Here is a 24,744-nt window from a genome sequence, read left to right on the forward strand (position 1 = left end):
TCAAAAGGATGAAACCGAAACCCTAGACTCCGGGAGATGTCTCTCTTTCCCTCCCCCCACCTTCTCCCTCGCCCTCTCCCGCGTTGTATTTATAGAAGGGGAAAAGTTCAGTCCCTTTCAAATGAAACCCTAGAAGTGGGTCTAATGATCAAAATGCCCTTGGTTTCTTGCACAAAGACTAAAGTGGAAGCGAACGTTGGCGGGATTCGCCCAGCAATAGACCCGAACTGGTCTCAATATCTGACCCGTATCTGTATCCGGATCAGATCTATCGACTAAGATGGATTTGACCCGATGGAAGACAAGATCCAGTTCTGAATATGCTCCAGACAATATCTGGATTAAAGATTGCCTTGGGTTTCATATAGTTATATTAATCTTGATGTAGACCCAGTGTTGAAGTACCTTCAATATGACAAGATTCACAAGCGGGTCAGATCTTCGTAACTGCAAGAAGTAAGGGCATTTAAACTTTGGATTTGGATCATATTAGAGCAGACAAATAAAATCGGATCGGGGTTACAAACACCAATCTTTTCACTTTAACCATAGAAAGGCAGATAAGATTCATGCAATCTCAAAATTCTCAGGATATCGGCCAAGGTTCAATATACACTGGCCTGTATCGGCTTATTCCTTACTTTTTTTTTCTTTTCAAGATACGAAAGTAAACCTAAAACAATTAAGGAATGAAAAAGCTTGCTTCTTTTATAGAAAAAATAAAAATAAATCGCCAAGTATCATCTCGGCAACAGATCAATATTAAAAATGAAAAAAAAAATTTATTTCCATAGTTTCAGCAATTGGACAACGTAACTGCAGACCTATTCGTTCTCATGTCACAATATTCATTCAAGCTCAATAAAAAAAAAATGATGGCATATTATAAAGTGATTTTAATAAAATTATCTACGACTCTTTATTCATTGATCAGCCTTGTTTAAGTTGAGATTTAATTTCCCTAAATTTAATTGTACACTGATCTCTAAATGCAGATCGCATCAAACGCAGCTGATCTCCCCGAATCTTAACTGCAAATCTAAAGCAAACGTTTTGGATCTAGCAAGGAAGAGGTGGCCACAATGATTTGAGGTTTTCAGGAAATTAAAAGAGAAAAAGTTAAAAGTAAGGACGGCGGTTTTTTTTTTTTTTTTTCCCTTGGTCTTGCAAGACCCAAAAAGGGGCATTCCGAGAATCGAACTCGGGACCTCTCGCACCCAAAGCGAGAATCATACCACTAGACCAAATGCCCTGTTGTTAAGAACAAATCAAGCACAGTTCTATGCCAGCCCACGTTGGATGGGGACTCAACCGGCGACACATAGATCCATTCTAAAGTGACATGGTAATATTCAGTGGTGCAAGCCACTTTGTCTATATTTTTAATTCAATAGCTCGTTCCCCACCCATATTTTGCCACAGATATGTCATTTTGTTCCGATTGTAGACTCACAGTCGAAAACTTCAGATTTGATTAGAATTTAGACTCGGCTGACATCCATTTTGTTCGAACCATCTTGTTCAACATATTCATTTAATCTAAGGATTGCTCACCTCATCCTGCAAAGGGTTCTCATTTCTATGGTTTTATGGAACATATAGTAGCAGAAAGCATTTAAAGTAAATATCATTTTCGGATTTTAAATGGTGATGCCTTTTTCAAGTATAATAGGGCAAGCTTGAAAAAAAAGGTTAAAAAATAGGAAAATACAGTAAAATTTACAAAATTTATTAAATCTGAAAAATTAAGGAAAAATAAAACAGATGAGAAACTAATAAGACAACATAAGAAAATAACTAGATAACTAACAAATGAAAATGAAAATAACTATATAAATAACAAATAGAAATTAGAAGATGGAAACAAATAGTCTGACATTAAAAAACATGAAAAAATGCCTAAATTGAAAAAAGTGAAAAAACTCCTTTTTCGTGTTTTTTTTTATGTTTCTTTTTTTTTCCAAAACAAACATCTTTACTTCATTTATGCTTGGGAACGCTTCTCTTTGTTTTGCCCGACTTATTTTGCTACAGAACAAGTAATAGCATTCAATATGAAGACATTCTGGTATCTATGTCATCTGTGATTCACTTGACTCGACAACTTCTACATTTAGCATTTCATGCGTTTGACGATTTGGCATGTCATGGTTCTAGAGAATTATTATCTGAATATCATTCACTGGCACGTTGAAAACTTTTCTCTGATAGATTTCACTGGATCAAGATTCTATAACCAGTGTCATTCTGTTTCGGCTAACAGAAAGTTACTGCTGTCATTGAAGAAATGCCTGCTGCAAGTTTGGGAGATACATACATATACCTTCTCTGCATCAGTTAATTTTCTCTGATTAATGGGTTGTAAAGTTAATTCCCACCTGAAAGTAGAATTTGAAATTTATGGGTTGTAACCAGGAACTAAAAATATTAAAGCAGATATAAACATAAGAACGAACTACCAATCCTGTCTGTAGTCTCAAAGACCACAAGAGATCTTGAGGTGTTTAAAGCTTTTGGCAGTCAAGTATATTAGTATGTACAATTTTGATCAGTGACAATCAATTATGGTTGCCATGTGCATCCATTTCTCCTGTTTTTTCATGCAAGAAGTGAATAATAAATTGCAAGTTATTTTTTCATCACTCCCTTCTCTTTCTTTTTCCCTTTGTTGAAGAAATTACAAGGAAAGTTTATAACATTCAACTTTTTCATGAGCTTGGATTATGTAGAACCTGTGCTCCTCTCCAAACATCTTGAGGAGCTAAAGTGACTGGCTTTAGAGTATTAGATGGGCCGGCGCAAACAAAAGCATATTTTCCATACCACTCATGCTGAGATCCAGGGCTGTAAACATGAAACTCTTCAAACCCAATTCTTCCAACCACTACCGAATTCCTTCTTCCCTGTTCCCCACATAAACAAGCTAATAAACTTTAATAGAAGCGATAATAAATAATAATAACAGTTAGTGTCATATATATATATATATTGAATTATGCCTAAATCGCTTTTATGCATTTGTTATAAATCCAGAAAAAAATAATAGAAAAAGTGAAAGCTGCGTAAGTTTCTACCTGCAGATAATCAGGAAGCAATGACCTCGGTGATAGAGGTGGGACCAAGCAAGGGCTCTTCGAGTTGAATAAAAGAAACCAATTGGACAATGTTCTCATTGTTTATAACTTTTAGTGTCTAAGTATACGTTTAACAGTGAATATATTGTAAATCCAGATTCGGGTATTAAAAAAACACTTCATTCGACTAAATGATGGAAAGAAATCTATGTTACTAGAAAGTTTGTGCTATGGCCACATACCAAGTCCTTGGTCCTGCGCGTTTGAACTTTAAACAAACAGATGCTCATGACAAATCTTCCTTTGTGATATCTTTTGATTCTTTTATAACTTTAAACAGTTCTTTCACCAACAAAACATTGTGTATATAAAGTATAAACCAAGGCAATTGCAAAACACTCTTAGTTAAATAATCACAAAAAACATGTCAAAATATTTTTTTTTCTGGAAAATTAGTGATTGCATCTTCCATTCGTTATTGCTAAACATATAAATCATCTCTGAGAAAGAAGCGATTACCCTGTCAATGATTGTGAACCTCCTTGGAGCATACGTATAAGTTCGGCTCATTTTTTCTGTTAATTGCAGATAATTGTCAACTTCTTCCTCTTCCTTTTCACTATCATCATCATCTTTTGTCACTGGTTCATCATTACCATCGGCTTCATTCCTTCTATTCCAACCAAAAAATAGGCCCCTCAGGGGATTTGAAGCACCTCTGCTTTTCTTTCTAAAATCAGGAGGAATGATGCTGAACTCTGATCTCAGTGGAGGTTTATTAAAGTAATTTGCTCTCTCGAGCCCAACAGCATAGACTGCATCGGGAGTGCTAACAGTAAGATGGCTCATGAAAGAACTCAGCAACTGAATGGGCGAAGGCCCAGAGTTAGCGACGATGATTTCTGAGCCCAAGATATCCTTCTCTAAAGTGATTAGGTATCTGACATTTACTAATTTGTCCGTGCTGCTGCATCTCAATTCTACCTGCTCCCCAAGATTAACAACGATCAGCCAGTTCAACAGTCAGGGAAAGAACAAGACATTTCAATGTTGAATTCTTTTATGAACAGAAGCAACAATTACCTCGACTGCTAAAAAACTTTACCTTAATCTCTCTATAATTTAATAGGGGAGGAAAGAAGAGAAATAGGCACATTAGGCATAAGCAGGCTGGTTAAGATTGGTAGTCATTGGGATCTAGATTCGTCCCCGCCGCCCCCCAACACCCCAACACACACACACACACACATATGTATAGAGCGAGAGAGAGAGAGAGAAACTAGATAGTTTTCTTTCTTTGAAATGGCCGCCACAAGTGCCCACTCAGGCCCTAATGTGGCTCCCCCACCACTACTACTGTAACGCTCTGTCTCAGCATTCAAAGAGGAAAGAAATTGAAGAAAGTTACCATGTTCTGCTGCAGCCTCTCTCTCTCCCTCTCTCTCTCTCTCTCTCTCTCTCTCTCACGCACGCACACATATGCATAAGTAGCCAATCCAAGAGAGAAAAAAACCTTGACCACTTTGTGCAAAGACCGAGCAATTAATCTTGTAGACAATCTCTCTCTGTCAAAAGCAAACACCTAGCAGTCGTTCCCAGAAACAATCATACATGGTGTGGTCAATCAGGATATTGTGAAATCCCATCTTGCACTCTCAAAGAAAAACTGCAAGAAAACCCTCACACTTTGGCAGAGAGAAGCAACGAGATACAAGAAGAAGCACCATTCAGTTACCTGGATAGAACTATGAGCATTGCCCTGAACATCATGGAGGAACCACCCACCAGGCGACCACTCATCGCCGTCATCACTCACACTCTTCAGACCCAGAGAAACCCCTCCCTGCACCACAACCTCGCCTTCCTCTTCCTCCTCCGCTTCCTTCCCCTGCGACACCACCGTGTGGAGCACCTCCTCGCACCCGCCGTGCCACATATGAGGCTTGTAGGACGTGATCAGCCCGCTCGGCAGCATGAGGTTCGCCGTGCTGCCGTCCTCGAGCCCTAACCTGACCACCACACTGTCGCCGATCCCCTGGAAGTTCACGCCATGGCCGCTGAACTCCCTGTCGTAGTACTCCACGTTGAGAGGGGGAAAGAAGGGCTGAGAGAGAGAGGACGCGGCTGCTGCCGCCGCCATATTAGGCCTCCTGAGAGCATGGTGGCTCAGAATATGAATAGATGGAGGAGGTGGGGAGGCGAATTTTGGGGTGGCTTTTGGAAATGGAGAGAGGGAGTTGAGGAGGATGTTGATGGCATGGGTGCTCGCAACGGCCATGTGTTCCCGCTGCAGATGGCTGTGGGTGAACTGGTTCTGCCTTATCTCTCTCTCTCTTTATCTCTCTCTTAAAATCTAAGGTGTTCAGATATTTGCAGGAAACGGCCCCAGTGCAGAGGTAATTTAGGAATATTGAAACAGCATGCTCAATTTTTTTTCACTTCAAACTTGGTAGACCAATTATGTAGTTCTTTTGCTTCATTCGATCACCCAGCAAAAAGAAAAATCTTTGGTGGAAAAAGTAATGATTTTTATTGAATAATATAAATGTGAAAATACCAATTTTCTGTGAAACCTATTATTGGATACGGTTTTGTCTTATGTTTATTTAGATAGCAATGTCATATTTTACTTGCTCTGATGTGATTCCTTTTTTTTTTTTGACAAATGTTTTCCTCTCGAACAAAACAATGAAGCTTTTTATATAAGAACATTTCTTCCAGTCAGGCTCTATATGGAAGAATATTTCTTTCTTTGTGAAAATGCGCAATGCACGCGCCACGCGTGCTCTCTCACACACATACACCCACATCAAGTTCATGTTCTATCAGTCAATAGGCATATTATTGATAACAAACACAATATAAGACATAATTTATTGTGATTTTAGATCAAAGTACATACATACCCTAAGCAAGCATAAACCCTTGGAACTAGTTGTCCGGGGAAAGAACTAATAAAGTACCAGAGATGAAACTGTACAACCGATAGATGCTTAATACATGGTAAGCATTTATTTTGCAGAGGCCATGATCTGAACTGGAAACTTGCAGGTTCCATGAGAAACAAGATTCGTTGTTACCATCGAAAGGCCTTGAAAATCACAGCTGACAGCTCTCTGGTTCTGAGTCTGATATTACATATTGAAGGCATAAGAAGCTTTGTCTCCAGCATTGAGATTAGAACACACGCATAGTTCATGTTATCAGATAGCAGACTCAGATTCTTAGCATGTGGGCTTAGGACACACCATTTCCTGGGAAGGTACTTCACATTCTTTGCAGCAACCAGTGATCTTCTTTGCCCCTTACCTGATAAATCCACCGGAAACTTTGGTTTCCCGTCGTATGAAAAGATTCCCCAGTGCCGCTCGAAGTTTCCGGCCGCTATACTCTTGGCATCTTCATCAATCAGACTGAACAAATAGGCCTCAATGTGGCCTGGTCTTAGTGGAGTCCCTTGGTTCTCTGCCAACTTCTTGAGAAGGCCTCTGTAAAACCTCTGTGCATAAGCAGGGCTGTCATACATATCCCTATCAGTAGGCCAACCCACCCCTCCCACTACAATTGGCAAATTCTGAAAGCCTACTGCCTTCAAAGCCGAAACCAGTGTATCCATCTTCATATCAAATCCGGTGTAGTCATTGTTGTCGATAACAGAATCGACACTGTCAAAGAAGGCGAAGTCGACGGGGTAATTGGACAGCATATAGATATAGATGTTTACAGTAAAGGGTGCACCATTCTGACTGAGAAACTGAACAATTTTCACCTGGAAAAAGAGGAATTCTCAATCAGTCTAACAACTACAGCATGGAGCCATTACAGATACCTGATGAAATAGTGTGTGCGGTTTTGCCTTGATAGCTCTGAAGAGAAAAAACCTATTGATCCTGTAACTTCCCTGCTGGTGAGTCTTAAAATTGAAGAATCAAGAATACAGGAAGCAATATCATAGCGAACCATGATCTCTGGATCTTAGCATTACCATGTGGTCATAAATGTCTTCTCGAAATCTTCCTTCAGATGGAAAAGTGGCATCGCATACATCTGAACTGAATGGAATGGTGGCCTTGATCTTGTCTCCAACGTGAGCTTCATTAATGCAGTTTGAATGTTTTTGAGGGCAAGGAAGGTGACGTCTAGGAATGAACCATCGTATGCTTGATTGAAAGGCTCGTTCCCTACTGCTACATATCTGCCACAGGGAGATCGAAATTATGAACCCAAAGAAAGTTCAGAGGAAGAATCATATATGCAGTCAAGAAGTTTTAAACGGTTGGCTGCAAGAAAATTACAGCATCTTTACACAAAGCCACATAATAAACAGAGAAACTAGAAGAGGATACTGAACTTGACGCACCTCCTTGAATTTGCATCTGAACTGACACTTAAGAAATAAACAATACCAACTTTTTATGAAAGTATATAAATAGCAAAAGAATCTTACTTTCTAGGAAATCATGTTCAGAAAGACTTCATGCTAATTGGGACTTTTACTTTGTCAGGAAATCTTTGCTTATGAAAAAAATTATGAACCATAAGCAAAAGTATCAATGATCTGCAAGCACAAGCAAAAGGGATGGACATGACTCACTTTATCTCAATGCCGCCCTTGAAAGTATAACCAACAAGATTATCATCCACCCACTTCTTTGCTTGATTATAGTCGCCGGCAACCGTTGCAAGAATGTTGTTAGGAACCGAGACGATGACCTGGATCCCTGTTCCGGCCAATGCCCTCATCACTGCCTCGACGGCGTCAAACAATTTCACCTCAGTGATGCCATTGTCCTTCAATAATTGAACCACGGTCTCCGGAGGTAGGGGATGAGAAGCCGTTCTTCCCCAGTTCACTCCCAATGCGTCCACATAAATACCAACAAGCACTGACAGAGCTAGCAGCAGTGGAAGCCATTGACGTGTCATCTTTCCGGTACTAAACTTGACGGGAAACCAGATAGAATTTGATGTGAAACTACCTTGAAAGCCTGAGTTACTTATGGTACTGGCGAAGAACTAGATTGTCCTGGAAATTTAAAAATGACGAGCAGTTTAAGTCAACTAATAATTCCAGGGCCTCGTCAACCCTTTCACAAGAGAATTTAGGTGCTGTAAATTTTACAAGATCGTGATGAATATCGGACGTATTTGAGAATATGACAGTGGCTGATGTACCATCCAAATGAGACTAATTAAAGCAAAAGGTGTGACAAGAGTCAGCAAGGGTACAAAGAAAAGATAATAATTATGACTATTTTTTCCTTGTACTACTCTTAACATCTTCATAATAATGACCAGATGATATTATATTGGAAGTTTAGTTTTAGTGAGAGGACAAACGAAGGGTGTTAAGATCAATGTGTGTGAAGTAAATGATAATTGGAACCAAAATTGCGGCAAATTGATTGGATTTGGTAGTGGATTCAATTTTAAGAGATTTTTTCGCTTCCCCAAGTTATAAAACTTCCAAACAAGGGCGTATCCAGTGTAAGCATGGTGTGGGCAATTGCCCACACAGGCTCTGGCCTCCTCATAGCTCTAACGCAAATGTGACAAATGAAAAGGTAATAGGGGTTAGGTTTTATTATCTTAAATTTCTTTGTCTTTTTCATTGTTGTCGTGCATTTAAGGCGTGGCCCTGCGTTATTTTGAGGAAATCTTCTTATCATCTTAGATTTGGTTTTGTTTTTAATATAAAAACGGGTGCTAAATTGATATGTGGCCCAAGTATATGCATTCTAATTGTAAAATGGCTCCACTTGAATAATGAGAGTATTTGAGTGTATATATATATATATATATAAAAGACCTTGAAGAGGCAAAATAATAAGGGTGGATAAGTGAATTATAGTTGGAGTTGGGTAACAATATCTAACCCAGATTTGAATCATTTGATTCCCAAATTGCATACAGGGCCTGAATAAGAGTAATAACTCGATCCAATTTTTCTTTACCAATGAATAAACCATTTCAGACTCATATAAGTAATGAGATCTCCGATCTATTCATATTCCTATGTAAGATTCAGATTGGTGTTATATGATAAGGAGATCATTCGACTCCCTTATTGCCCTAATGGGTCAAGCATAGTAAGTCGGTTGGTGGGCATGTAAAAGTTTGATTGTCAGTTTGATTCTTGTAGAAATTGTTCTTAATAGTGAATGTGAGGCACTAAACTTAGTTAATGAATGTATCAGATCTTAAAACAATCCCAAACTCTCGAAATATCCTCTCTTTATTTTTTATTTTTTCCCCCCTAAACCAACCGCGTATTAGGTTGACATACTCCCACATTAAATGACCCGAGATAATTCGGATCCAAATCCTCCCTCACGGTCCTTGCTCCTTGTTTCCCGGCCCTAGATCTAGAGCGTCGCCTTATTTTGATACTGGACCGAAGTAAATGATCCGTTAACGTGCGGGTCCAAGTCCACTCTCACGGTCCATGGTTTCCCTTCTCGATATCCTTAGATCTACACCGTCCATTTAGCGAGTTTAGGGTTTCCCGACCTACAACAAGAGAGCGGGTGAACGGGTTCTGCATTCTTGGTCGTTCGCGGGGTGAAGGGGAGAGGAACGGAGGGAGACGAGTCCTACCCCACGAAAAAATGGTGAGTTCTTCTTCCTTCTTCCGAGGTAGCTGAAATTCTCGTTTCTCCGTTAGGAGGTTGTTCTGATTGGATGCTTCTTATATGTTGATCTATGGGGATTCCTCTAGGCTTTGGGTTCTTGTCTCGACGCAGTGAAAATTCTCGAGATTTTTTTTTCTTATGTTTCTCTTCTTTTGGATTATATGTGTTGCTTGTTGTCGTTCACCATTTAGGATTTTAGACTCAGTTTGAGGTTTTTTTGGCTAGTATATAGCCATTGTGGTTCCCAATTTGTAGGGGTCTCATTATTCTTCTTATTGGCTCTGAATAATAAAAGGTTCTTTGCTCCGTTTCGGTACCACCTCCTGGTTGAAGCTTTTGATGTGTGAAGATGGTTTGGACTTGGGCGTGTCTTCTTATGACATGAAAATCCCATGTTCTAATATTGGTTTACTCACCAATGACTTCTTACACAGCATACGAGTTCTATTGTGCTTCCTTAGAGGATTTTTATTTGCAGGGATTTCATTAGCAGTTGCTGAAACTCGCGTCACAGTGTTTTGGGTGGTTTCGTAATTTGATTTGCAGTTTTAGTTTAATCTTGCAAAGCTGAGGTTTTGATGCCTCACTTCTTTCTGGCATGGCGCTGCGATTATCAGCAGGAAGATCATACAATCGTTTGCGGTAGTAGTACCATAGAGTCATATACAAAAAAAATTATATCTAGCCTATTTTTTGGTGATCAACTGCATTATCTTCCCAGTTTTTCCTTCAGGTAATGAGTGGATGGTTTCGATACTGTAGTTTAAGCCTGTTTATGAATGGTGTTTGTTACTTGGAATATACTATATAGCACTTAAAAAGTAAGATTTTGACAACTTGTTTTTCATCTAGGTTTGTCTATGATGATCCTGACTCCAGGCCTTGAGTTAGTCATATTTTGTGGATGTCTTCATGACTTATCTCTGGACTTGTACTAAACATAAGCATTATCCTCGTCTTATCATTATAACATCGATAATTGTTTTCTATTGGTTGACTTGTCACTGTCCTTTTGCAGACAAAGCGAACCAAGAAGGTCGGGATTGTTGGAAAATACGGTAAGAAACTGTTTTTTGAGTCTGCCTGATTAATGACAAATTTGTGTATCTCTTTTCTTCTCTCCTCGTTTTCTTTTTCTATTCTCCCCAGTATTCAACTGGAAGCTTACTCTGTCCTCCAACTTGGAGTGCAACAATGCTTGATACGATATCGTCAATTGTGGGTTCAACTGTTCAAGTAGTCAATTGGGAACACGTGTGGGTTGTCATGAGATGTCAATATGAAAGCTGATTTAGCTTAAATTCTTGTCACTATTTCAGGCACAAGATATGGTGCCAGTCTGCGTAAGCAGATTAAGAAAATGGAAGTCAGTCAGCATGCGAAGTACTTCTGTGATTTCTGCGGCAAGGTAATATGAAACTGGATGTGATTTTTCCTCGTCATATTTTTGGTCAATGGTTTTCTTTTACAGTTTACTATCCTTCACTTTTCATCAGTGAAGAATTTTATAGTGCTATCGTGTTGCATATAAACATAAATGAACTTATGTAGTTTGCAGTGAAGAGGAAAGCAGTGGGTATCTGGGGCTGCAAGGACTGTGGCAAGGTGAAAGCTGGGGGTGCTTATACCCTGAAGTAAGTGTATCTTTTGTTACTGATAAACAATTGATGAAAATGTAATTCACTCTAGTTTTATTTTATGTACCCTAGTTTAGTTAAACATATTGACTACTAACTATGAGTTCAGGCCGTACAATTATCTTTTAGAATTGTAATTCGAATTGTATTCAAGTACTTGGCCTGCTTATAGCATGATGGACAGTGGGTTTTGTTTACTGGTACTTATCTGGTTTACTGCTGGTGCTAATGGACTTATCTGCGTTGTTTTTGCTCAAAAGCACTGCAAGTGCTGTGACAGTGAGGAGCACCATCCGTCGGTTGAGGGAGCAGATCGAGGTATAAAATCCGAGCGGACTGATGTGGCGTAACGCACTTTTGCCTGCCTCTGGTGGAGTTCAATTTGCTATTCACAGACCCAGTGGGTTTTTGTTAGCCCTTTTAGTTATTTTTTCTTTTTTTTTTTTTAACAAGATTTGTTAAGATGGGAATGGCGGCGTGCCCGTAATTTTGCCTGTAGACTGGGTGCATCCATTGGTTGAAAACTCTTTAAGCTAATGCTTACTCTTTTGGGTTTTGTCTTCTGCTCTTGTGTCTTGTCTATTTAAATGGGTCCTGTCGATGATGTCCTTTGACGGATCGCGTGGCCCTGGTTATGGACTAGTGCGTCTTGGTTACTCGATTTTGTGGCAAGTATAATAATGCTATATTAGATGTTCTTAAATCATACTTTAAACTTTAAAGATGTTCTTGATGTAGTTATTTGTTTTTTGCGGTAATGCCATGTCCCAATGGAAATAATTTGGATTTCTTAAGTAGAGCTGTGAAGATGTTCTTGATGTCGTGGGATTTTAAAACCTCAAGGTCACTGGCTGATCACAAGGAAAGCTTTATGTTCCAGCAGCTTTAGAGTCGAAGTCGTGTCTTCAGTTTCAATTGAATTGTGTTTTGGTTGTTTGAATAAAGAGGAATAAAGCGAAACCCTTTCAGTTTCAATTGAATTGTGTTTTGCCTGTCTGAACTGCAGTCACAAACAAGTGGTAACTCAAACCTTTCATTGTGTCCTCCTGATAGGAACTACAAAAATGCACGCCCAATCAGAGAAACAGAAGCTGTAAAATTGGAAAAATGAAAAGAACAGTACTACTAATTATATTAGGCCTCAGAAACAAAACTGGAGAAACATTGTCATGAAAAGCACCATTGCAGCGGCCATGGACATGGATGGCGTCGTCATCCATGACCGGGAGGCTGTCATTTTCGAGATATCCATCTGGATCGGAAACACACAACCGTCCCGCGAAGCATTCTGCGTTACCACCAGTGCGAGACCTTCAAAATTACAGGCACCTTCCTTCTGAGACTGAGTTTGATAATAGATGTTGAAGGCATATGAAGCGTTCCCTTGAACATCCAGGTTACCACATGAAGAGCCATAACCAAGGGGAGTGCAATCAGCATTCGTACAAGCATATTCGACATTCTTGCCCAGAGCAAAGGGGTTGTTAGCATTTGGATTAAGCACACACCATTTCTGAGGCAGGTACTCCACATTCTTGGCCGGCACTAACTGCTTGGCCGGGTCCTTGCCGGAAAGATCCATTGCGAATTTCGGCCGGCCATCATAAGCGAAAATTCCCCAGTGCCGCTCAAAGTTTCCTGGTTCCGTGCTCTTTGCGTCCTCGTCGAGCAGGCTGAACAGGTAGGCCTCAATCTGTCCCGGCCGTAGAGGAGTGCCTACGCCACCGGCCAACTTCATAAGCAGACCATCATAAAACCTTTTGGCATTGGCTACGTTGGCACTCTTGTGTCCATCAGTAGGCCAGCCGATTTCTCCGACGATTATGGGCAGATCCGGAACGCCGGCGTCCTTGAGAGCCGAAACCAAAGTATCAAAATTGGCATCAAACACATTAGTGTAATTAATCCCGGCCGCGCGATCAAAGAGTGTGCTACCATTGCCATCAAAAAATGCAAAGTCAGCAGGGAAGTATGGATCTTGGTACAAACTAATGAAGGGGTAGATGTTAATGGTGAATGGTGCACCGCTGCTGTTAAGAAACTGAGCGATTTCTACCTGTTGCAGTTCAGTTTGTATCAGAACTTGAAGAATCAGCATGGCATGGAGAGAATAACACGTTACAAAGAACAATATCCAACGCATATCTTTGTAGTCTGTCTTATAAAGAAGGCAAGGATAATCTCATCAAATCATAGAGATTAATGTGGAAAACATTTCACACGATCTGATGAGATTATCCTTGCCCACTACTTCCAAGATTTTCGTTGGATCAGAGCATTGACTGGAATCAAAATTAAGGAGAGGTACTTCAGCAATCCAACTTCCAAACCAAGTTAGTCGATCGAAAATGAAAAAGCAAGGCAGCTGAAAATGCTTACAGTAACTTGGGGCAAACATATAGATGGCCCAGCATGAGAACATTTTTCTCAAGTTCTTAGAAGGCCTTTGAATCAGAAGGATGAACTAGGAAAGCTTTTCCAGTTTGCGAAGATTACCATGACACTGTGGATGTCTGGGCGAAATTTTCCGTCCGATGGGAATTGAGATCCATAGACAGCAGCATTGAAAGGCACGGTGGCCTTGATCGTGCCTCCGAGACCGGCTTCGATCAGAGAGTTTTGGATGTTTTTAAGGGCCGGGAAAGTAACATTATCGAAAGTGTGGTTGTAAGCTGTGAGAAAGGGTTCATTGCCCACTGCCACGTATCTGCCACAAGAACCCCGAAGAGCCACAGCATGTTAGAAGCTTCAAGCTTGTGTTTGACGGTCTTTTCTTTTTCCTTTTCTCTTGTTATACTGGGGTTTGCTGAAGTACCATAAAAAGGAAGACTCCTTTTTAAAAGGGTGACGATAGTCATGCCATAAGAAAGTGAGAGAGAGCAACTCACTTGATGTTAACTCCGCCATTGAAGAGGTAGCGTTTGACGTGCTGCTCCACCCACTGCTTGGCTGTGTCATAGTCTCCGGCGACGGTGGCGAGCATTCCGTTGGGGATCGCCACCATTACCTCGATGCCCGTCCCGGAGATCGCACTCAACGTTCCATGGTCGGAGTCGAAGAGCTTCACCTTCGTGATCCCGTTGTCCTGCAGCAGCTGCGCTACGGTCGTCGGAGGGAGGGGATGGGTTGCCTGAGTTCCCCAATTGACGCCCAATCCGTTGACGGACACGAACGCCATCGTCGAAGTAACTAACCAGAAATAGACAGCGGGAAACCGAAGGATTGCCATTTGTCTCTTGGGGAAGGGAGGTAAGAAGCGTCGCCGGAAAACCATGTGGTAGCTGGTCGGCAAACTGCCGTCGACAGACAGGCTGCTAGTTTAATTGGTAAGAATGCTGCATGCCTTCTACGAGCACTCCTCTCGTTTGTCGCCGAAGAAAACTTCCTCACAACAAACGACCAATATCAGGAAACAATCTACGTATTGACTCAGAAAGTCGGCGAATGGAATCTCGCTCTCGTCGCCAGCTTATCTATCTGTCGCTTTAGAAATATGGTTTTATTGATTTAGAACGTGACAGCAAATAAGAATGCTCGATGAAATTCAACGGAATCAAACCCTCTCCTTGATCTCTCTGTCACACACAAAGGAGAGGCTTGCATGAACAGATGATAAAACAAATGAGACCCGAGTCTGCCATCTTTTTCGTCACATCAAGCTTTGTAATTTACCTTTGACAACAACAAGTTTCATGTAAGTACAAGATTTATGGCCGACTTGGTAATCGTTGATCTTTCAAGTTTTATTTTTTTTATTAACTTACAATTTCTTTCTATATTGCATCATTGTAACATTTCGAGGGATCAAAATCCTTTTTGTGACAACAATCAAACGGTAACTATTGTTTGTGCAACGAATTGTATCCTAGAAAATTATAGTGTTCTAATTTGAAAACCAGCTTCATTTGTCGATATAGATGCAAATATGGATAACAAGTGCAACAAAAAGACATCGAGAAAGTTGTAGTCTGGTGGCTTCTCCGATTATTTTTGAAATGGGCTTTGATATCCAAAAATTTAACAAGTCAATGATATATACATATCAGATAATTAGCTGTAAAGAAAGGCAAATATTCTTTAGGCAGATGGGTGGTGAGGCTCCATCCAAGGTGGAGCTAGCCAAGGGGGCCATGACTCCACTTAAATTTTGAAAAAACAATAGTTAAATTTTGTAAAAAAAAAAAGTAAAATAAAATAGAGAAAATAAACCGACACTAATGCACTTTCACAAGATTTGCTTCATGTCAGTTACGAATGAGCAGTTCAAGTTTCTAGTGGCGGACTCAGAAATTATTAAGGTCGCAGAGCACTTAACTAAAAACTGATGAAGTTTCTATAGGTAAATGAAGTAAATTTTATGGGCTTGTATATATAATTACCTCAACAGCTACAACATACTCCGCCACTACTTGTTACCCTTTTGACCATTGTATTTGTAGCCACATCAATGACCCGTATGTATTTACACATACAGAGGGATACTGCTACTTTATAGATCTCAGATTGCTTACCCTTTCTTCTTAAAGAATGATTACAGCTACATGTGTTCTAAGCATAAAACATTGGTGAAAAATGTGATTTTCCGTAGTAAGAAATGATGCAGTATGACTCGAGTTTCTCCTTTTTGGAATCTTTATAATGGAATTCTGTGACATACATCTTCTGTGGGCGCTCTACTTTTACATCTCAATAAATTCTTAAGGTATACACTGATAGTTTTAAATATGTGTATGAATATGACAGAGAGAGATCCACCTAAAACAAAAGTTGATTGCCTTAATACACCTTTTCCTAACAGCCTATTATGAGAGTTTTTATTTTTTTTTACCAAACTGTGCTTTGTTCTTCAGCGTTTTGGTTTAACTGCAGATGACATTTCTGATGATTCTCAATGACTCTCCATAAGAAACTGCAAGAGGCTCCTTATATCATAGTTGTGGTAATTTGAATGTGATCGTTCAGCAGCCTTCCAGTTGGTTCATACGTAACATGCTTAACATGATAAATCTCACCAAATTAAGAAAGAAAGCAACTGAGTTTTCTAGCTAGTCAAGTGCTGCTTCGAACTTTTTCTCGTTGGTTCTTCACAGTTCTGAACATGGAGCTTCAATTTATGCAAAAGGGAGGAAGTCCCAAGATAGGAAATTTGATAGCTTGGCCAAATTCCAAGAACATAGGTTATCATGCTAGCTCCTAAGACTCTGAGTTCATGTTTGAATGAGTGGTATTCTGCTGTAAAAGTAAAAGTTTAATTCGAATTAAAGTTTATGAAGCAAACATGAAAGAAATGTGCCGGGACTTTTTTACAGTTCTGAAATTTTAATACCAAGAATAAAGTTTCATCTAAACATGTGGAACTTTAAGTCTTCTGATCGTTACTTTTCAGCCTGTTGTACATCAGGATGGGAATCGAGGAAACTTCTATACACAAACAAACATGAAAAGGCATTTTGTATAATTGAGTGCCTAACCAATGTAGCAAAAGGCATTTTCATTCCTCTGTTGTTGGACTAAGTGACACTACAATTAGGATCACTTATGATGTCCTTAAGTTGCATCCATTAACAAATCCATTGTAATCTGCACACGATGATGCATTTGAGCTGCCACTAGTTTTGTCATGAGCACCTCTCAATTCTCATCGAGTTGAAAGAAATCCTCTGCAACTGCAAGAGGGTTAGCCAACTCAAGCATCAAACTGGCCAACCTTTTATTGAATTCATCTCCGTCAATCTTATGGGCTGCAAATAAACACCCTTCGTGATGCAGTCTACTGTAATCTGGAAAAGATTAATTGCGTCCACCATGCAAAGGCCTCACTATACCATGCAAGTGGGTAACACAGATTATGGGATATGAGCCACCAGAGGCGGAGGCAGATGCGGGCACTGTGTGGGCAATTGCCAGCACAGACCTACAAAAAATTACTTATTTTCATATTGATACTTTAGGGTAAGTTTTTTATTTAAATATTTGTGCCACTTAAAAATTTAAAATTTTATAACTAATGCCTTTTATCCAGAATTTTCTGGCTTCACTTCTGCGAACTATAATCCACAGCATTTGTCAGCCATTGGCGGCGTTTGATTCATGTTATTCAAAGCTAAGTTACTTGCTCATTCAACAGTATGTTGGCAAGCTTACCATTTTAGATGTAAATTCGGGTTTTTGGATCATCTAAAATATGTACGACATCATATTTCAAATTAGTACGTAGGATGCAATGTTGGACCATACGCAGTCCATTGCTCTTCTGCATGTGGATTCTGGCTGGATCCAGCCCCTACCAAATTCAATATATACAATCAATTCTATGAAATCATATTTGGATTTGGATTTGGACCCTATTTTCTCAATCAGCTCATCCGTGGTACTTCACTTACTAAGAATTTTTTTTTTTTTTAAATGTAAGGACAAAACGGGAAAAAAGGAAAAGGTAGCCTTTTTTGCAGAAGACCAAACTACCGGTGATGAAATGAGATGGAAAACGGCCCTGAACTGTGGATTTTAATGCTTCGAATATCTTATCCACTTTGCTCTACAACTGGCTCATAAATGGATGAATATGTCTGGGAATAAGTTATCCAGACAGATTCCAATCACTTCAGCCGACTTCGATGGGTAATTATTTTGGTAGATCTGCTGCCCAAGTTTAACTGTTGTTTTTATTCAATGCAAATAAAGTTGGGCATCCAACCGGGCCAGCGTGATTTGATAAGGAGTTGGGGTCAAGTCAGACCACAGATCATGACTCGGGCTTCGGCCCAGCCCAACTACTTGTAACCTGGATCTGGGATCTGGGTCTGGCCGAATTAGAATAAAAAAAATTATTTTTATATAAATATAATTAAATATAACAACATATATAATTATATATATATATATATATATACAAATAAAGTAATATTAAAAATAATATATTAGGTTAACCCGATTTAACCGAAAAACTTTATCAGGCCAAGCTCAATCCCAAGTTGGTATAAGACTACATGCGGCATGCCCATCCTTATCTTTTAAGTACCTTTTAAGTACCATAGGTTCAAGTACTTGTTAAAACATGAAAAGGCTCTTTAATTGGACAACTAAAAAACATTATTTTTCTTGAAAGATAAAATTGCCTTTATCCTTAAGCAAAGCAAATAATTGCTCCTCGCTAAGAACCCGGAAGGCAGGGGGAATGGAGGGGCTTCGGGCCTTTTCGGGAAGCCTTGCTCACTCGAAATAATTGCTCTTCAACAAAAAAAAAAAAAAGTCTGTTAACGCAAAAAAAGTTGGCTTTCCTAATCGATTTTGATCGAAAAGCAACCTTTTCTTTTTTTTTTTTTTTTTGTGAGTGTTTTTGCGGGGGAGGACAATTCGTTCACCCTTGCAGAGTTGAACTACACAGAAAGAGTAAAGAAAGAGAATATCTCTGATCATTGAAATTCGACCAAATATTTAAAGTACAAAAAGATCTTCTCTTAGTTGACATGCTTCGATGTGAAATAATAAGTGATGCCTCTTTTTATCTTTTTCCAATGCAGCCGCAAGGAATCATCATGAATTCATCTTGGTTAGAGCAATAAAAGACCTGGTTCCTTCTCAGCAACCCAAAAGCTAACGTGTCTTCATCTGAGTCGGAACTGGCCGAGGGGATTTCCGGTACTACATCCAGCAACTTGATCATCCTTATCATGAGAAAGATGCAAGTGGGACATAACGTTCTATCTCCTTTGTCATTCAATTGTTCATGGGGAAGCGCAGCATGCATGAACTTGAATGTTACAGCAGGTTTCGGCGTCGGATATGTGGACGATGAGGACACGCAATATGGAAAGAGAGGCAGCATCAACCCAGAATAAGAGAAACTTGGGCTGGCAGAAGCTACATATGTGGGAGGTGGTAAACATTGAAAGAGGACAACAATATGAATCAGGTGGGATATGGTGGAGAAGTTGACGAGGTTGCCTTTGGGCGTCGATAAATTCTTTCTTCAATAAGACCGCCACTGAGGTGTTGGCGTAACTTAGAAGACGGTGAATGGAGATGGAAACAGGTCTCTCATGAAGTTGGTACCAAGCAAGTCAAATGACGGAGAGAGGATCCTGTATAGTTGTTTATGTCAGATGCAAAAGTTCAGTACGTTCCCAGACGATTCATCACACCAACATGTAAATCAGCAACTTGCATTTTTTTTTACAGTTGTAAATGCTCCGCTGTATTTGTTTTTCTGTCAAGCTGGACTGCTCTTCAATTTTAACGGGGAGGGGTCTGCCAAACCCCGCCCTCCGCTAATTAGAAAAGGATCAGGATGGAAATGAATTTTCTGATCCAAGCAAGATTCACAACCCACTGACATGAGGAAATCATCTTTCAAAAAATTCAATGTTGTTTCCAATGTTCATAATGATAGCTTAATAAAAGATATTCTTGCATGTTAAAAATAACTCGAGCTGCTCATTCGCCAGTTTCTTTGTCGCACAGTTGTCCGGCAAAGAAGCAAAATAACTTTTTAAGTTTTTCCTTTTGGAAGAATGGAGCCACCAGCCTGATCAATGATCATGTTTGCTGAGCTGAAAAACATCATGAAAGCCAAGCCACCAGATTTGAATTACTCTCACTTGACCAAACAGTTGGTAAGGAAATTGTCGGTTAGCATATGCTTAAAATGAAGAGAACTACCCAAGAAAATCCAGGGTGAGGAAAATTTTTGAAGAAAAGAGAAAAGGAAATACTGCATTCTCAACAGAAGAATACATGTACAGAGTACAAAAGTGAACTGTAGACGTCAGCGATCACAGAACAGAGACAATCAACCAGTTCACCGCAAGAATCTAACGTGAAGTAAGCCCCACAACAAAACGAAGGAGTATGAATGTGATGACTAAAAAAAAAATTGAGAATAACAATAACTATCAAGTTAAAATAGAAAATAAAGAACAAACTGCAGAAACAATGTCACAAGTACTGTTGCGGTGGCCATGGATTGAGATTGCATGGTCGTCCATGCTTGGGAGACATCTATTTGAATTGTGAAGTTGCAGTTATTTCGCGAAGCATTCTGCGTTGTCACCATTGCAAGACCTTGGAAGTCACATGCAGTTTCCTTTTGATATTGTACTTGATAATACATGTTGAATGCAAATGAAGCATTCCCTTGAGTATCCATATCACCACAGGATGACCCATAACCAAGAGCTGTGCAATCTGAGAAAGTACAGGCATATCCAACATTTTCTCCCAGTGCGGTCAAGTTGGTAGCATCTGGCCTGATCACACACCACTGCTTAGGGAGATACTTCACATTCTTTGCTGGAACCAGCGACTTGGTCGGATCCTGTCCAGCGAGGTCCATTTGAAACTTTGGTCTTCCATCATAAGCAAAAATTCCCCAGTGACGCTCAAAGTTTCCAGGTGATATGCTCTTAGCATCCTCATCGATTAGACCAAACAGATAGACCTCAAGGTATCCAGGTCGTTGGGGAGTCCCTTCATTGCTTGCCAACTTCTTCAGCAGGCCATCATAGAACCTTTTAGCATTCACCATATTGGCATTTTTGTCTCCATCAGTAGGCCAGCCAACTTCCCCAACAATTATTGGCAAGTTGGGGAAACCAACATCCTTCAGAGCCGCGATTAATGTATCAAAGTTGGCATCAAACACATTTTTATATACAATCCCATTAGAATCTGTGACTGTATCAGTGCCATCAAAAAATGCATAGCCAGTAGGAAAGTTTGCATCTTGGTACAAACTAATAAAGGGGTAGATGTTGACCGTGAAAGGCGCACCACTGCTGCTTAGAAGCTGAACGATGCTTTTCTGTCAAGATTCATATTTTATCACAACAGGAAGAAGCAGCACAGCAAACGAAGGAAAAGAATTGTTACACTAATTTGAGCAGGAACAGGAAACGACTGCACAAATATTAAACAATTGACTTATTGAATATTACCATAACAGAGCTAATGTCTGAACGAAATTTTCCTCCAGATGGACCAGCAGTAGTGCCATACACATCAGCATTTTGAGGCACAGTTGCTTTAATCTTGTCTCCTAGACCAGCATCATTCAGAGCATTTTGGATGTTTTGAAGAGCAGGAAAAGTAACATTGTCAAATGAGTGATTGTAAGAAGAAAGAAAAGGTTCATTTCCCACTGCCACATACCTGCCAAGATGATCCCCATTTTGTTACAGATGAAATGTTATATTGGCAAGAAAAATATTTTTCTAACAGGGAATTCTTATGAGGACGTCATAGGATTACTTATTGAGGAAATTATCAAAGAAACACACATCAAATCAAGTAGCCATTCTGTTTTCAGCTTAGTTGTTAAAGCATGGACTAGTTCATGCCTCGGCGTCACCTCGGTGTGGTTCCACACCCGTCGCCTAAGTCCATCACCCACACCGATTGCCTAAGTCCATCACTTAGGCAACAGGTGTCCATCTAGGCTGGACTAGGCGTGACGCCTAGTCCATGGGAAGGTGATAAGTCACCTTCCCTTCAAATTAAGTTCTGTAATTTTATTATACACTGTTATAACATATCTACTTATATTATATGCAGTTATATTACATAATTTTTGTTTTTTAAGTACAGTTTGCTGTACGTTAATTACATATTCTATATCAACTCGTCAAAAGGAAGTTCCAGCCATACGTGAAGTACATATTCTATAAAACCAATGAATTTCTGTATATATCTTATGTGTTCTAAAACATATTTCGTGGAAGCTACGCCAGCCTTCTTACCCATGTTAAAACCTATGTTTATGGTAAAAAGACCTCCAATTTCTGTTGTTTAGTGCATGTCTAGTAATCAGAGAAATACGTGCAGACCTCACTTTTGCAACCTGAATATAGATTTATTTTCCCATTTGTGAGGGTGTTTTGTGTGTTATATGTATATTAAATGTTATATGTACAATCTATTGTAAACTTGTAATGTATATTATATGTTCTGACTTTATATGATTGTTGTTTGAAAATTGAAATGATTCAAATGAAATAGTCTAAATTAAGGTCTATAAATGAAATAGTCTATAAGAAATGCAAGCATTGTCCAGTATGTAAACAACAATTATGTGTTTTCTTTTGTGTATCAAACTAAGGCATCAGCTAGAACAGAACAGCACAGTTTTCCAGTATGTAAACAAGCTATGAATGTACTGCTAATCTGTCATGTAAACAAGAACATAACAGTTTTTCATGTTTTACTTCTTGGCCTTGTTCATTTACTTAGCCACTGCTAGGTTCAGAATGATTCAGCAGCCTAGACGCCCTTCATTGTTAATGCTTTCTGCCATGAATTGATTGAAAATTAAACAAGTACACCTGATCCCCATTACAAACAAAAACAATGAATATTTTTGGCCGCAAATAAAGGCAAAGTTTTGTACTGAATAAAGCAAACTGATCAATTTCTAAATTGGGAAATTGACAATCTCATGCATAAATATTCATGCGCCGCCACAGCAAATTCAACGAATATAAGGTCTCCAGCACGCTGCAGACTACAACTCTGTGCTAGAGCATATGTGCATGAAACCTGTTATTCGTTGACCTTAGATGACGCACCAAACAAAATATTGTAAAGAGTCTAAAGACCGATTTTGCTCTTTAGGGTGATGCCCACGACCAGCAGCATTAGATTCAAGTAGAGGAAGAACTCGGCCAGTAAATCGTGCAGCTAAAGAGCCGGATATCATGACAGACAAGAAAAACATCTCAGAACGCAGGGAACAAATATCATACACACAAAATGTGAACAAATATAAAGGAATAATATTTTGAACGAAATTTAGAAACTGCAACTCCATATCTTAAAACAATCCCGTAACCGTAACTGTATAATTTGTAAACAAAAAATTAACAGCCAGACACAGCGTAAAAAGGATATTCCCGTAAAGGATGAAGACCAGTGTAAATGTAAAAGAGATGAGCAAAAACTTCACCAATCCCAAGAAGAAGAAAACCCCAAAAAGGTATTGGCCTAAAAGGAAAAGTTAAAGTCACTAGGAAGGAGATTACATAATAGTAAGAACAGGAAAGTCGGTCTTTTCTTTTTTCTTCCTGTAATCGTAAGAGAAGAAGACTTACGAAGTCCGTTATGGGACGGAACTTAAGGTCCAGTAGTCCTCTACCAGACCCATAAATGATAAAAGGCCTGAGCAGTAGACCAGTTCGAGTTGGTACTAAGCCAACACTAACTCCAGAAGGAGGCACCCCAAATCAAGCAGTTCTACAAAAGGAGAGTAACGAGGAAGAAGTAGTAGCAACTCACTTGATGGTAACCCCACCATTGAAGTTATAGCGCGTGACGTTCTGCTTCACCCATTGCTTCGCTGCACTGTAATCGCCGGCGATGGTGGCCAGCATATTGTTGGGAATGCCAACCATAACCTCCATCCCCGTCCCCGACAGCGCACTCATCGTCGCCTGGTCGGCGTCGAAGAGCTTCACCTTCTTAATCCCGTTGTCCTGCAGTAGCTGCGATACAATCGTCGGAGGCAGGGGATGGATTGCCTGAGTCCCCCAGTTGACTCCCAAGCCGTTCACGCACATAGCGAACGAAACCGCCCAGCATAGGCATACCAGCCGTGTCAACATTTTCCGGATCGGAGTATCGCCGGAAAAACAGACGGGTAGTCAGGAAACAAACTTCTAAAGACTACTCAATGCCGGAAAGAATTTCCTAAGAATTGGAGAAGGCAATATGGGGAACTCGGTTTAATCTCACTCTCTCTCTCTGTGCCGCCGAAGAACGAGGCGTATGGTCGGCAGAATCTGGTTACGTAGAGGAAAGGTTCCAGAAAACTAATTTCTTATACATATATACAGACTGCAGCCGACCAAAAACTGAAGAAAAGACTCTCCCTTTCTTTCAACGAAAGCACCAGGTGGGTCATGCCAAATCTACCTCCCAAAAGCTGTCTAGCGGTAAACACGCGTCTTCTTCCACCAATGTTAAGAGTTCCCAGATTAAGCTCCCTCTCGTCAAAGCCGGCAAACCGGGCACGTCGCCGGAAAACCTCTTTCTGAGAACTACCCAGAACCAGAGAGATTATCCGGTGGCAACTAGAAAGAGTGCGGTACAAAAAGGCGCGCCGATTTTCTCCCACTCCCGATGATCTCTCTCTCTCTGTCCCTTTGCTTTTATTTGGGATTCCCTGCAAATGGTCAGAACTTCGACGTGGAAGTCACTGTTCAAATCCAGCAGCTCACGTTGCTAGAACATGGGGGCGGTTGGTTACACAGATTTCGTGGCAGGTTCTCAAACTCGGGCGTTTGGTGGATTCCGTCCAGATCTGATTCATAATACCAAGATCCAAATCTTGCTAGAACCTTGCCTTGATGTATTAGATCCCAATAGCTACTTAGCCTAATTTTATATTTAAAAGCTGTGGTAAAAGATCTA

The 24,744-nt window shown here is 39.9% G+C and overlaps 4 protein-coding genes, 1 non-coding gene and 1 pseudogene across 5 annotated transcripts; 1 reads left to right on the forward strand and 5 right to left on the reverse strand.

Annotated features, from left to right (window-relative positions):
• Window positions 1-1,180: 1,180 nt before the first annotated feature.
• Window positions 1,181-1,252, reverse strand: TRNAP-UGG (transfer RNA proline (anticodon UGG)). The gene has a single exon. It is a non-coding gene; the product is annotated as a tRNA-Pro (tRNA).
• Window positions 1,253-2,447: 1,195 nt separating this feature from the next.
• Window positions 2,448-5,413, reverse strand: LOC116249538 (protein NDH-DEPENDENT CYCLIC ELECTRON FLOW 5). The gene is made up of 3 exons (XM_031622658.2): window positions 4,810-5,413; window positions 3,594-4,058; window positions 2,448-2,903 (listed from the first exon to the last, which is right to left on the reverse strand). The coding sequence occupies exons 1-3, from the start codon at window positions 5,350-5,352 to the stop codon at window positions 2,709-2,711; spliced, it is 1,203 nt and encodes a 400-aa protein (XP_031478518.1). The 5' UTR covers window positions 5,353-5,413; the 3' UTR covers window positions 2,448-2,708.
• Window positions 5,414-6,020: 607 nt separating this feature from the next.
• Window positions 6,021-8,012, reverse strand: LOC116263968 (glucan endo-1,3-beta-glucosidase 8-like; annotated as a pseudogene).
• Window positions 8,013-9,149: 1,137 nt separating this feature from the next.
• Window positions 9,150-11,906, forward strand: LOC116264036 (60S ribosomal protein L37a-1-like). The gene is made up of 6 exons (XM_050080213.1): window positions 9,150-9,153; window positions 9,504-9,685; window positions 10,725-10,764; window positions 11,026-11,114; window positions 11,258-11,340; window positions 11,604-11,906. The coding sequence occupies exons 1-6, from the start codon at window positions 9,150-9,152 to the stop codon at window positions 11,665-11,667; spliced, it is 462 nt and encodes a 153-aa protein (XP_049936170.1). The 3' UTR covers window positions 11,668-11,906.
• Window positions 11,907-12,484: 578 nt separating this feature from the next.
• On the reverse strand, window positions 12,485-14,572 carry LOC116264096 (glucan endo-1,3-beta-glucosidase 8-like). Its single transcript, XM_031644112.1, has 3 exons — window positions 14,232-14,572; window positions 13,840-14,050; window positions 12,485-13,399 (listed from the first exon to the last, which is right to left on the reverse strand). The coding sequence occupies exons 1-3, from the start codon at window positions 14,570-14,572 to the stop codon at window positions 12,485-12,487; spliced, it is 1,467 nt and encodes a 488-aa protein (XP_031499972.1).
• Window positions 14,573-20,029: 5,457 nt separating this feature from the next.
• On the reverse strand, window positions 20,030-24,550 carry LOC116264595 (glucan endo-1,3-beta-glucosidase 8-like). Its single transcript, XM_031644905.2, has 3 exons — window positions 23,611-24,550; window positions 21,279-21,492; window positions 20,030-21,145 (listed from the first exon to the last, which is right to left on the reverse strand). The coding sequence occupies exons 1-3, from the start codon at window positions 23,934-23,936 to the stop codon at window positions 20,243-20,245; spliced, it is 1,443 nt and encodes a 480-aa protein (XP_031500765.1). The 5' UTR covers window positions 23,937-24,550; the 3' UTR covers window positions 20,030-20,242.
• Window positions 24,551-24,744: the final 194 nt, after the last annotated feature.

This window comes from Nymphaea colorata, chromosome 1 (genome assembly GCF_008831285.2).
Source record: "Nymphaea colorata isolate Beijing-Zhang1983 chromosome 1, ASM883128v2, whole genome shotgun sequence".
In the NCBI taxonomy this organism is placed as follows: domain Eukaryota; kingdom Viridiplantae; phylum Streptophyta; class Magnoliopsida; order Nymphaeales; family Nymphaeaceae; genus Nymphaea; species Nymphaea colorata.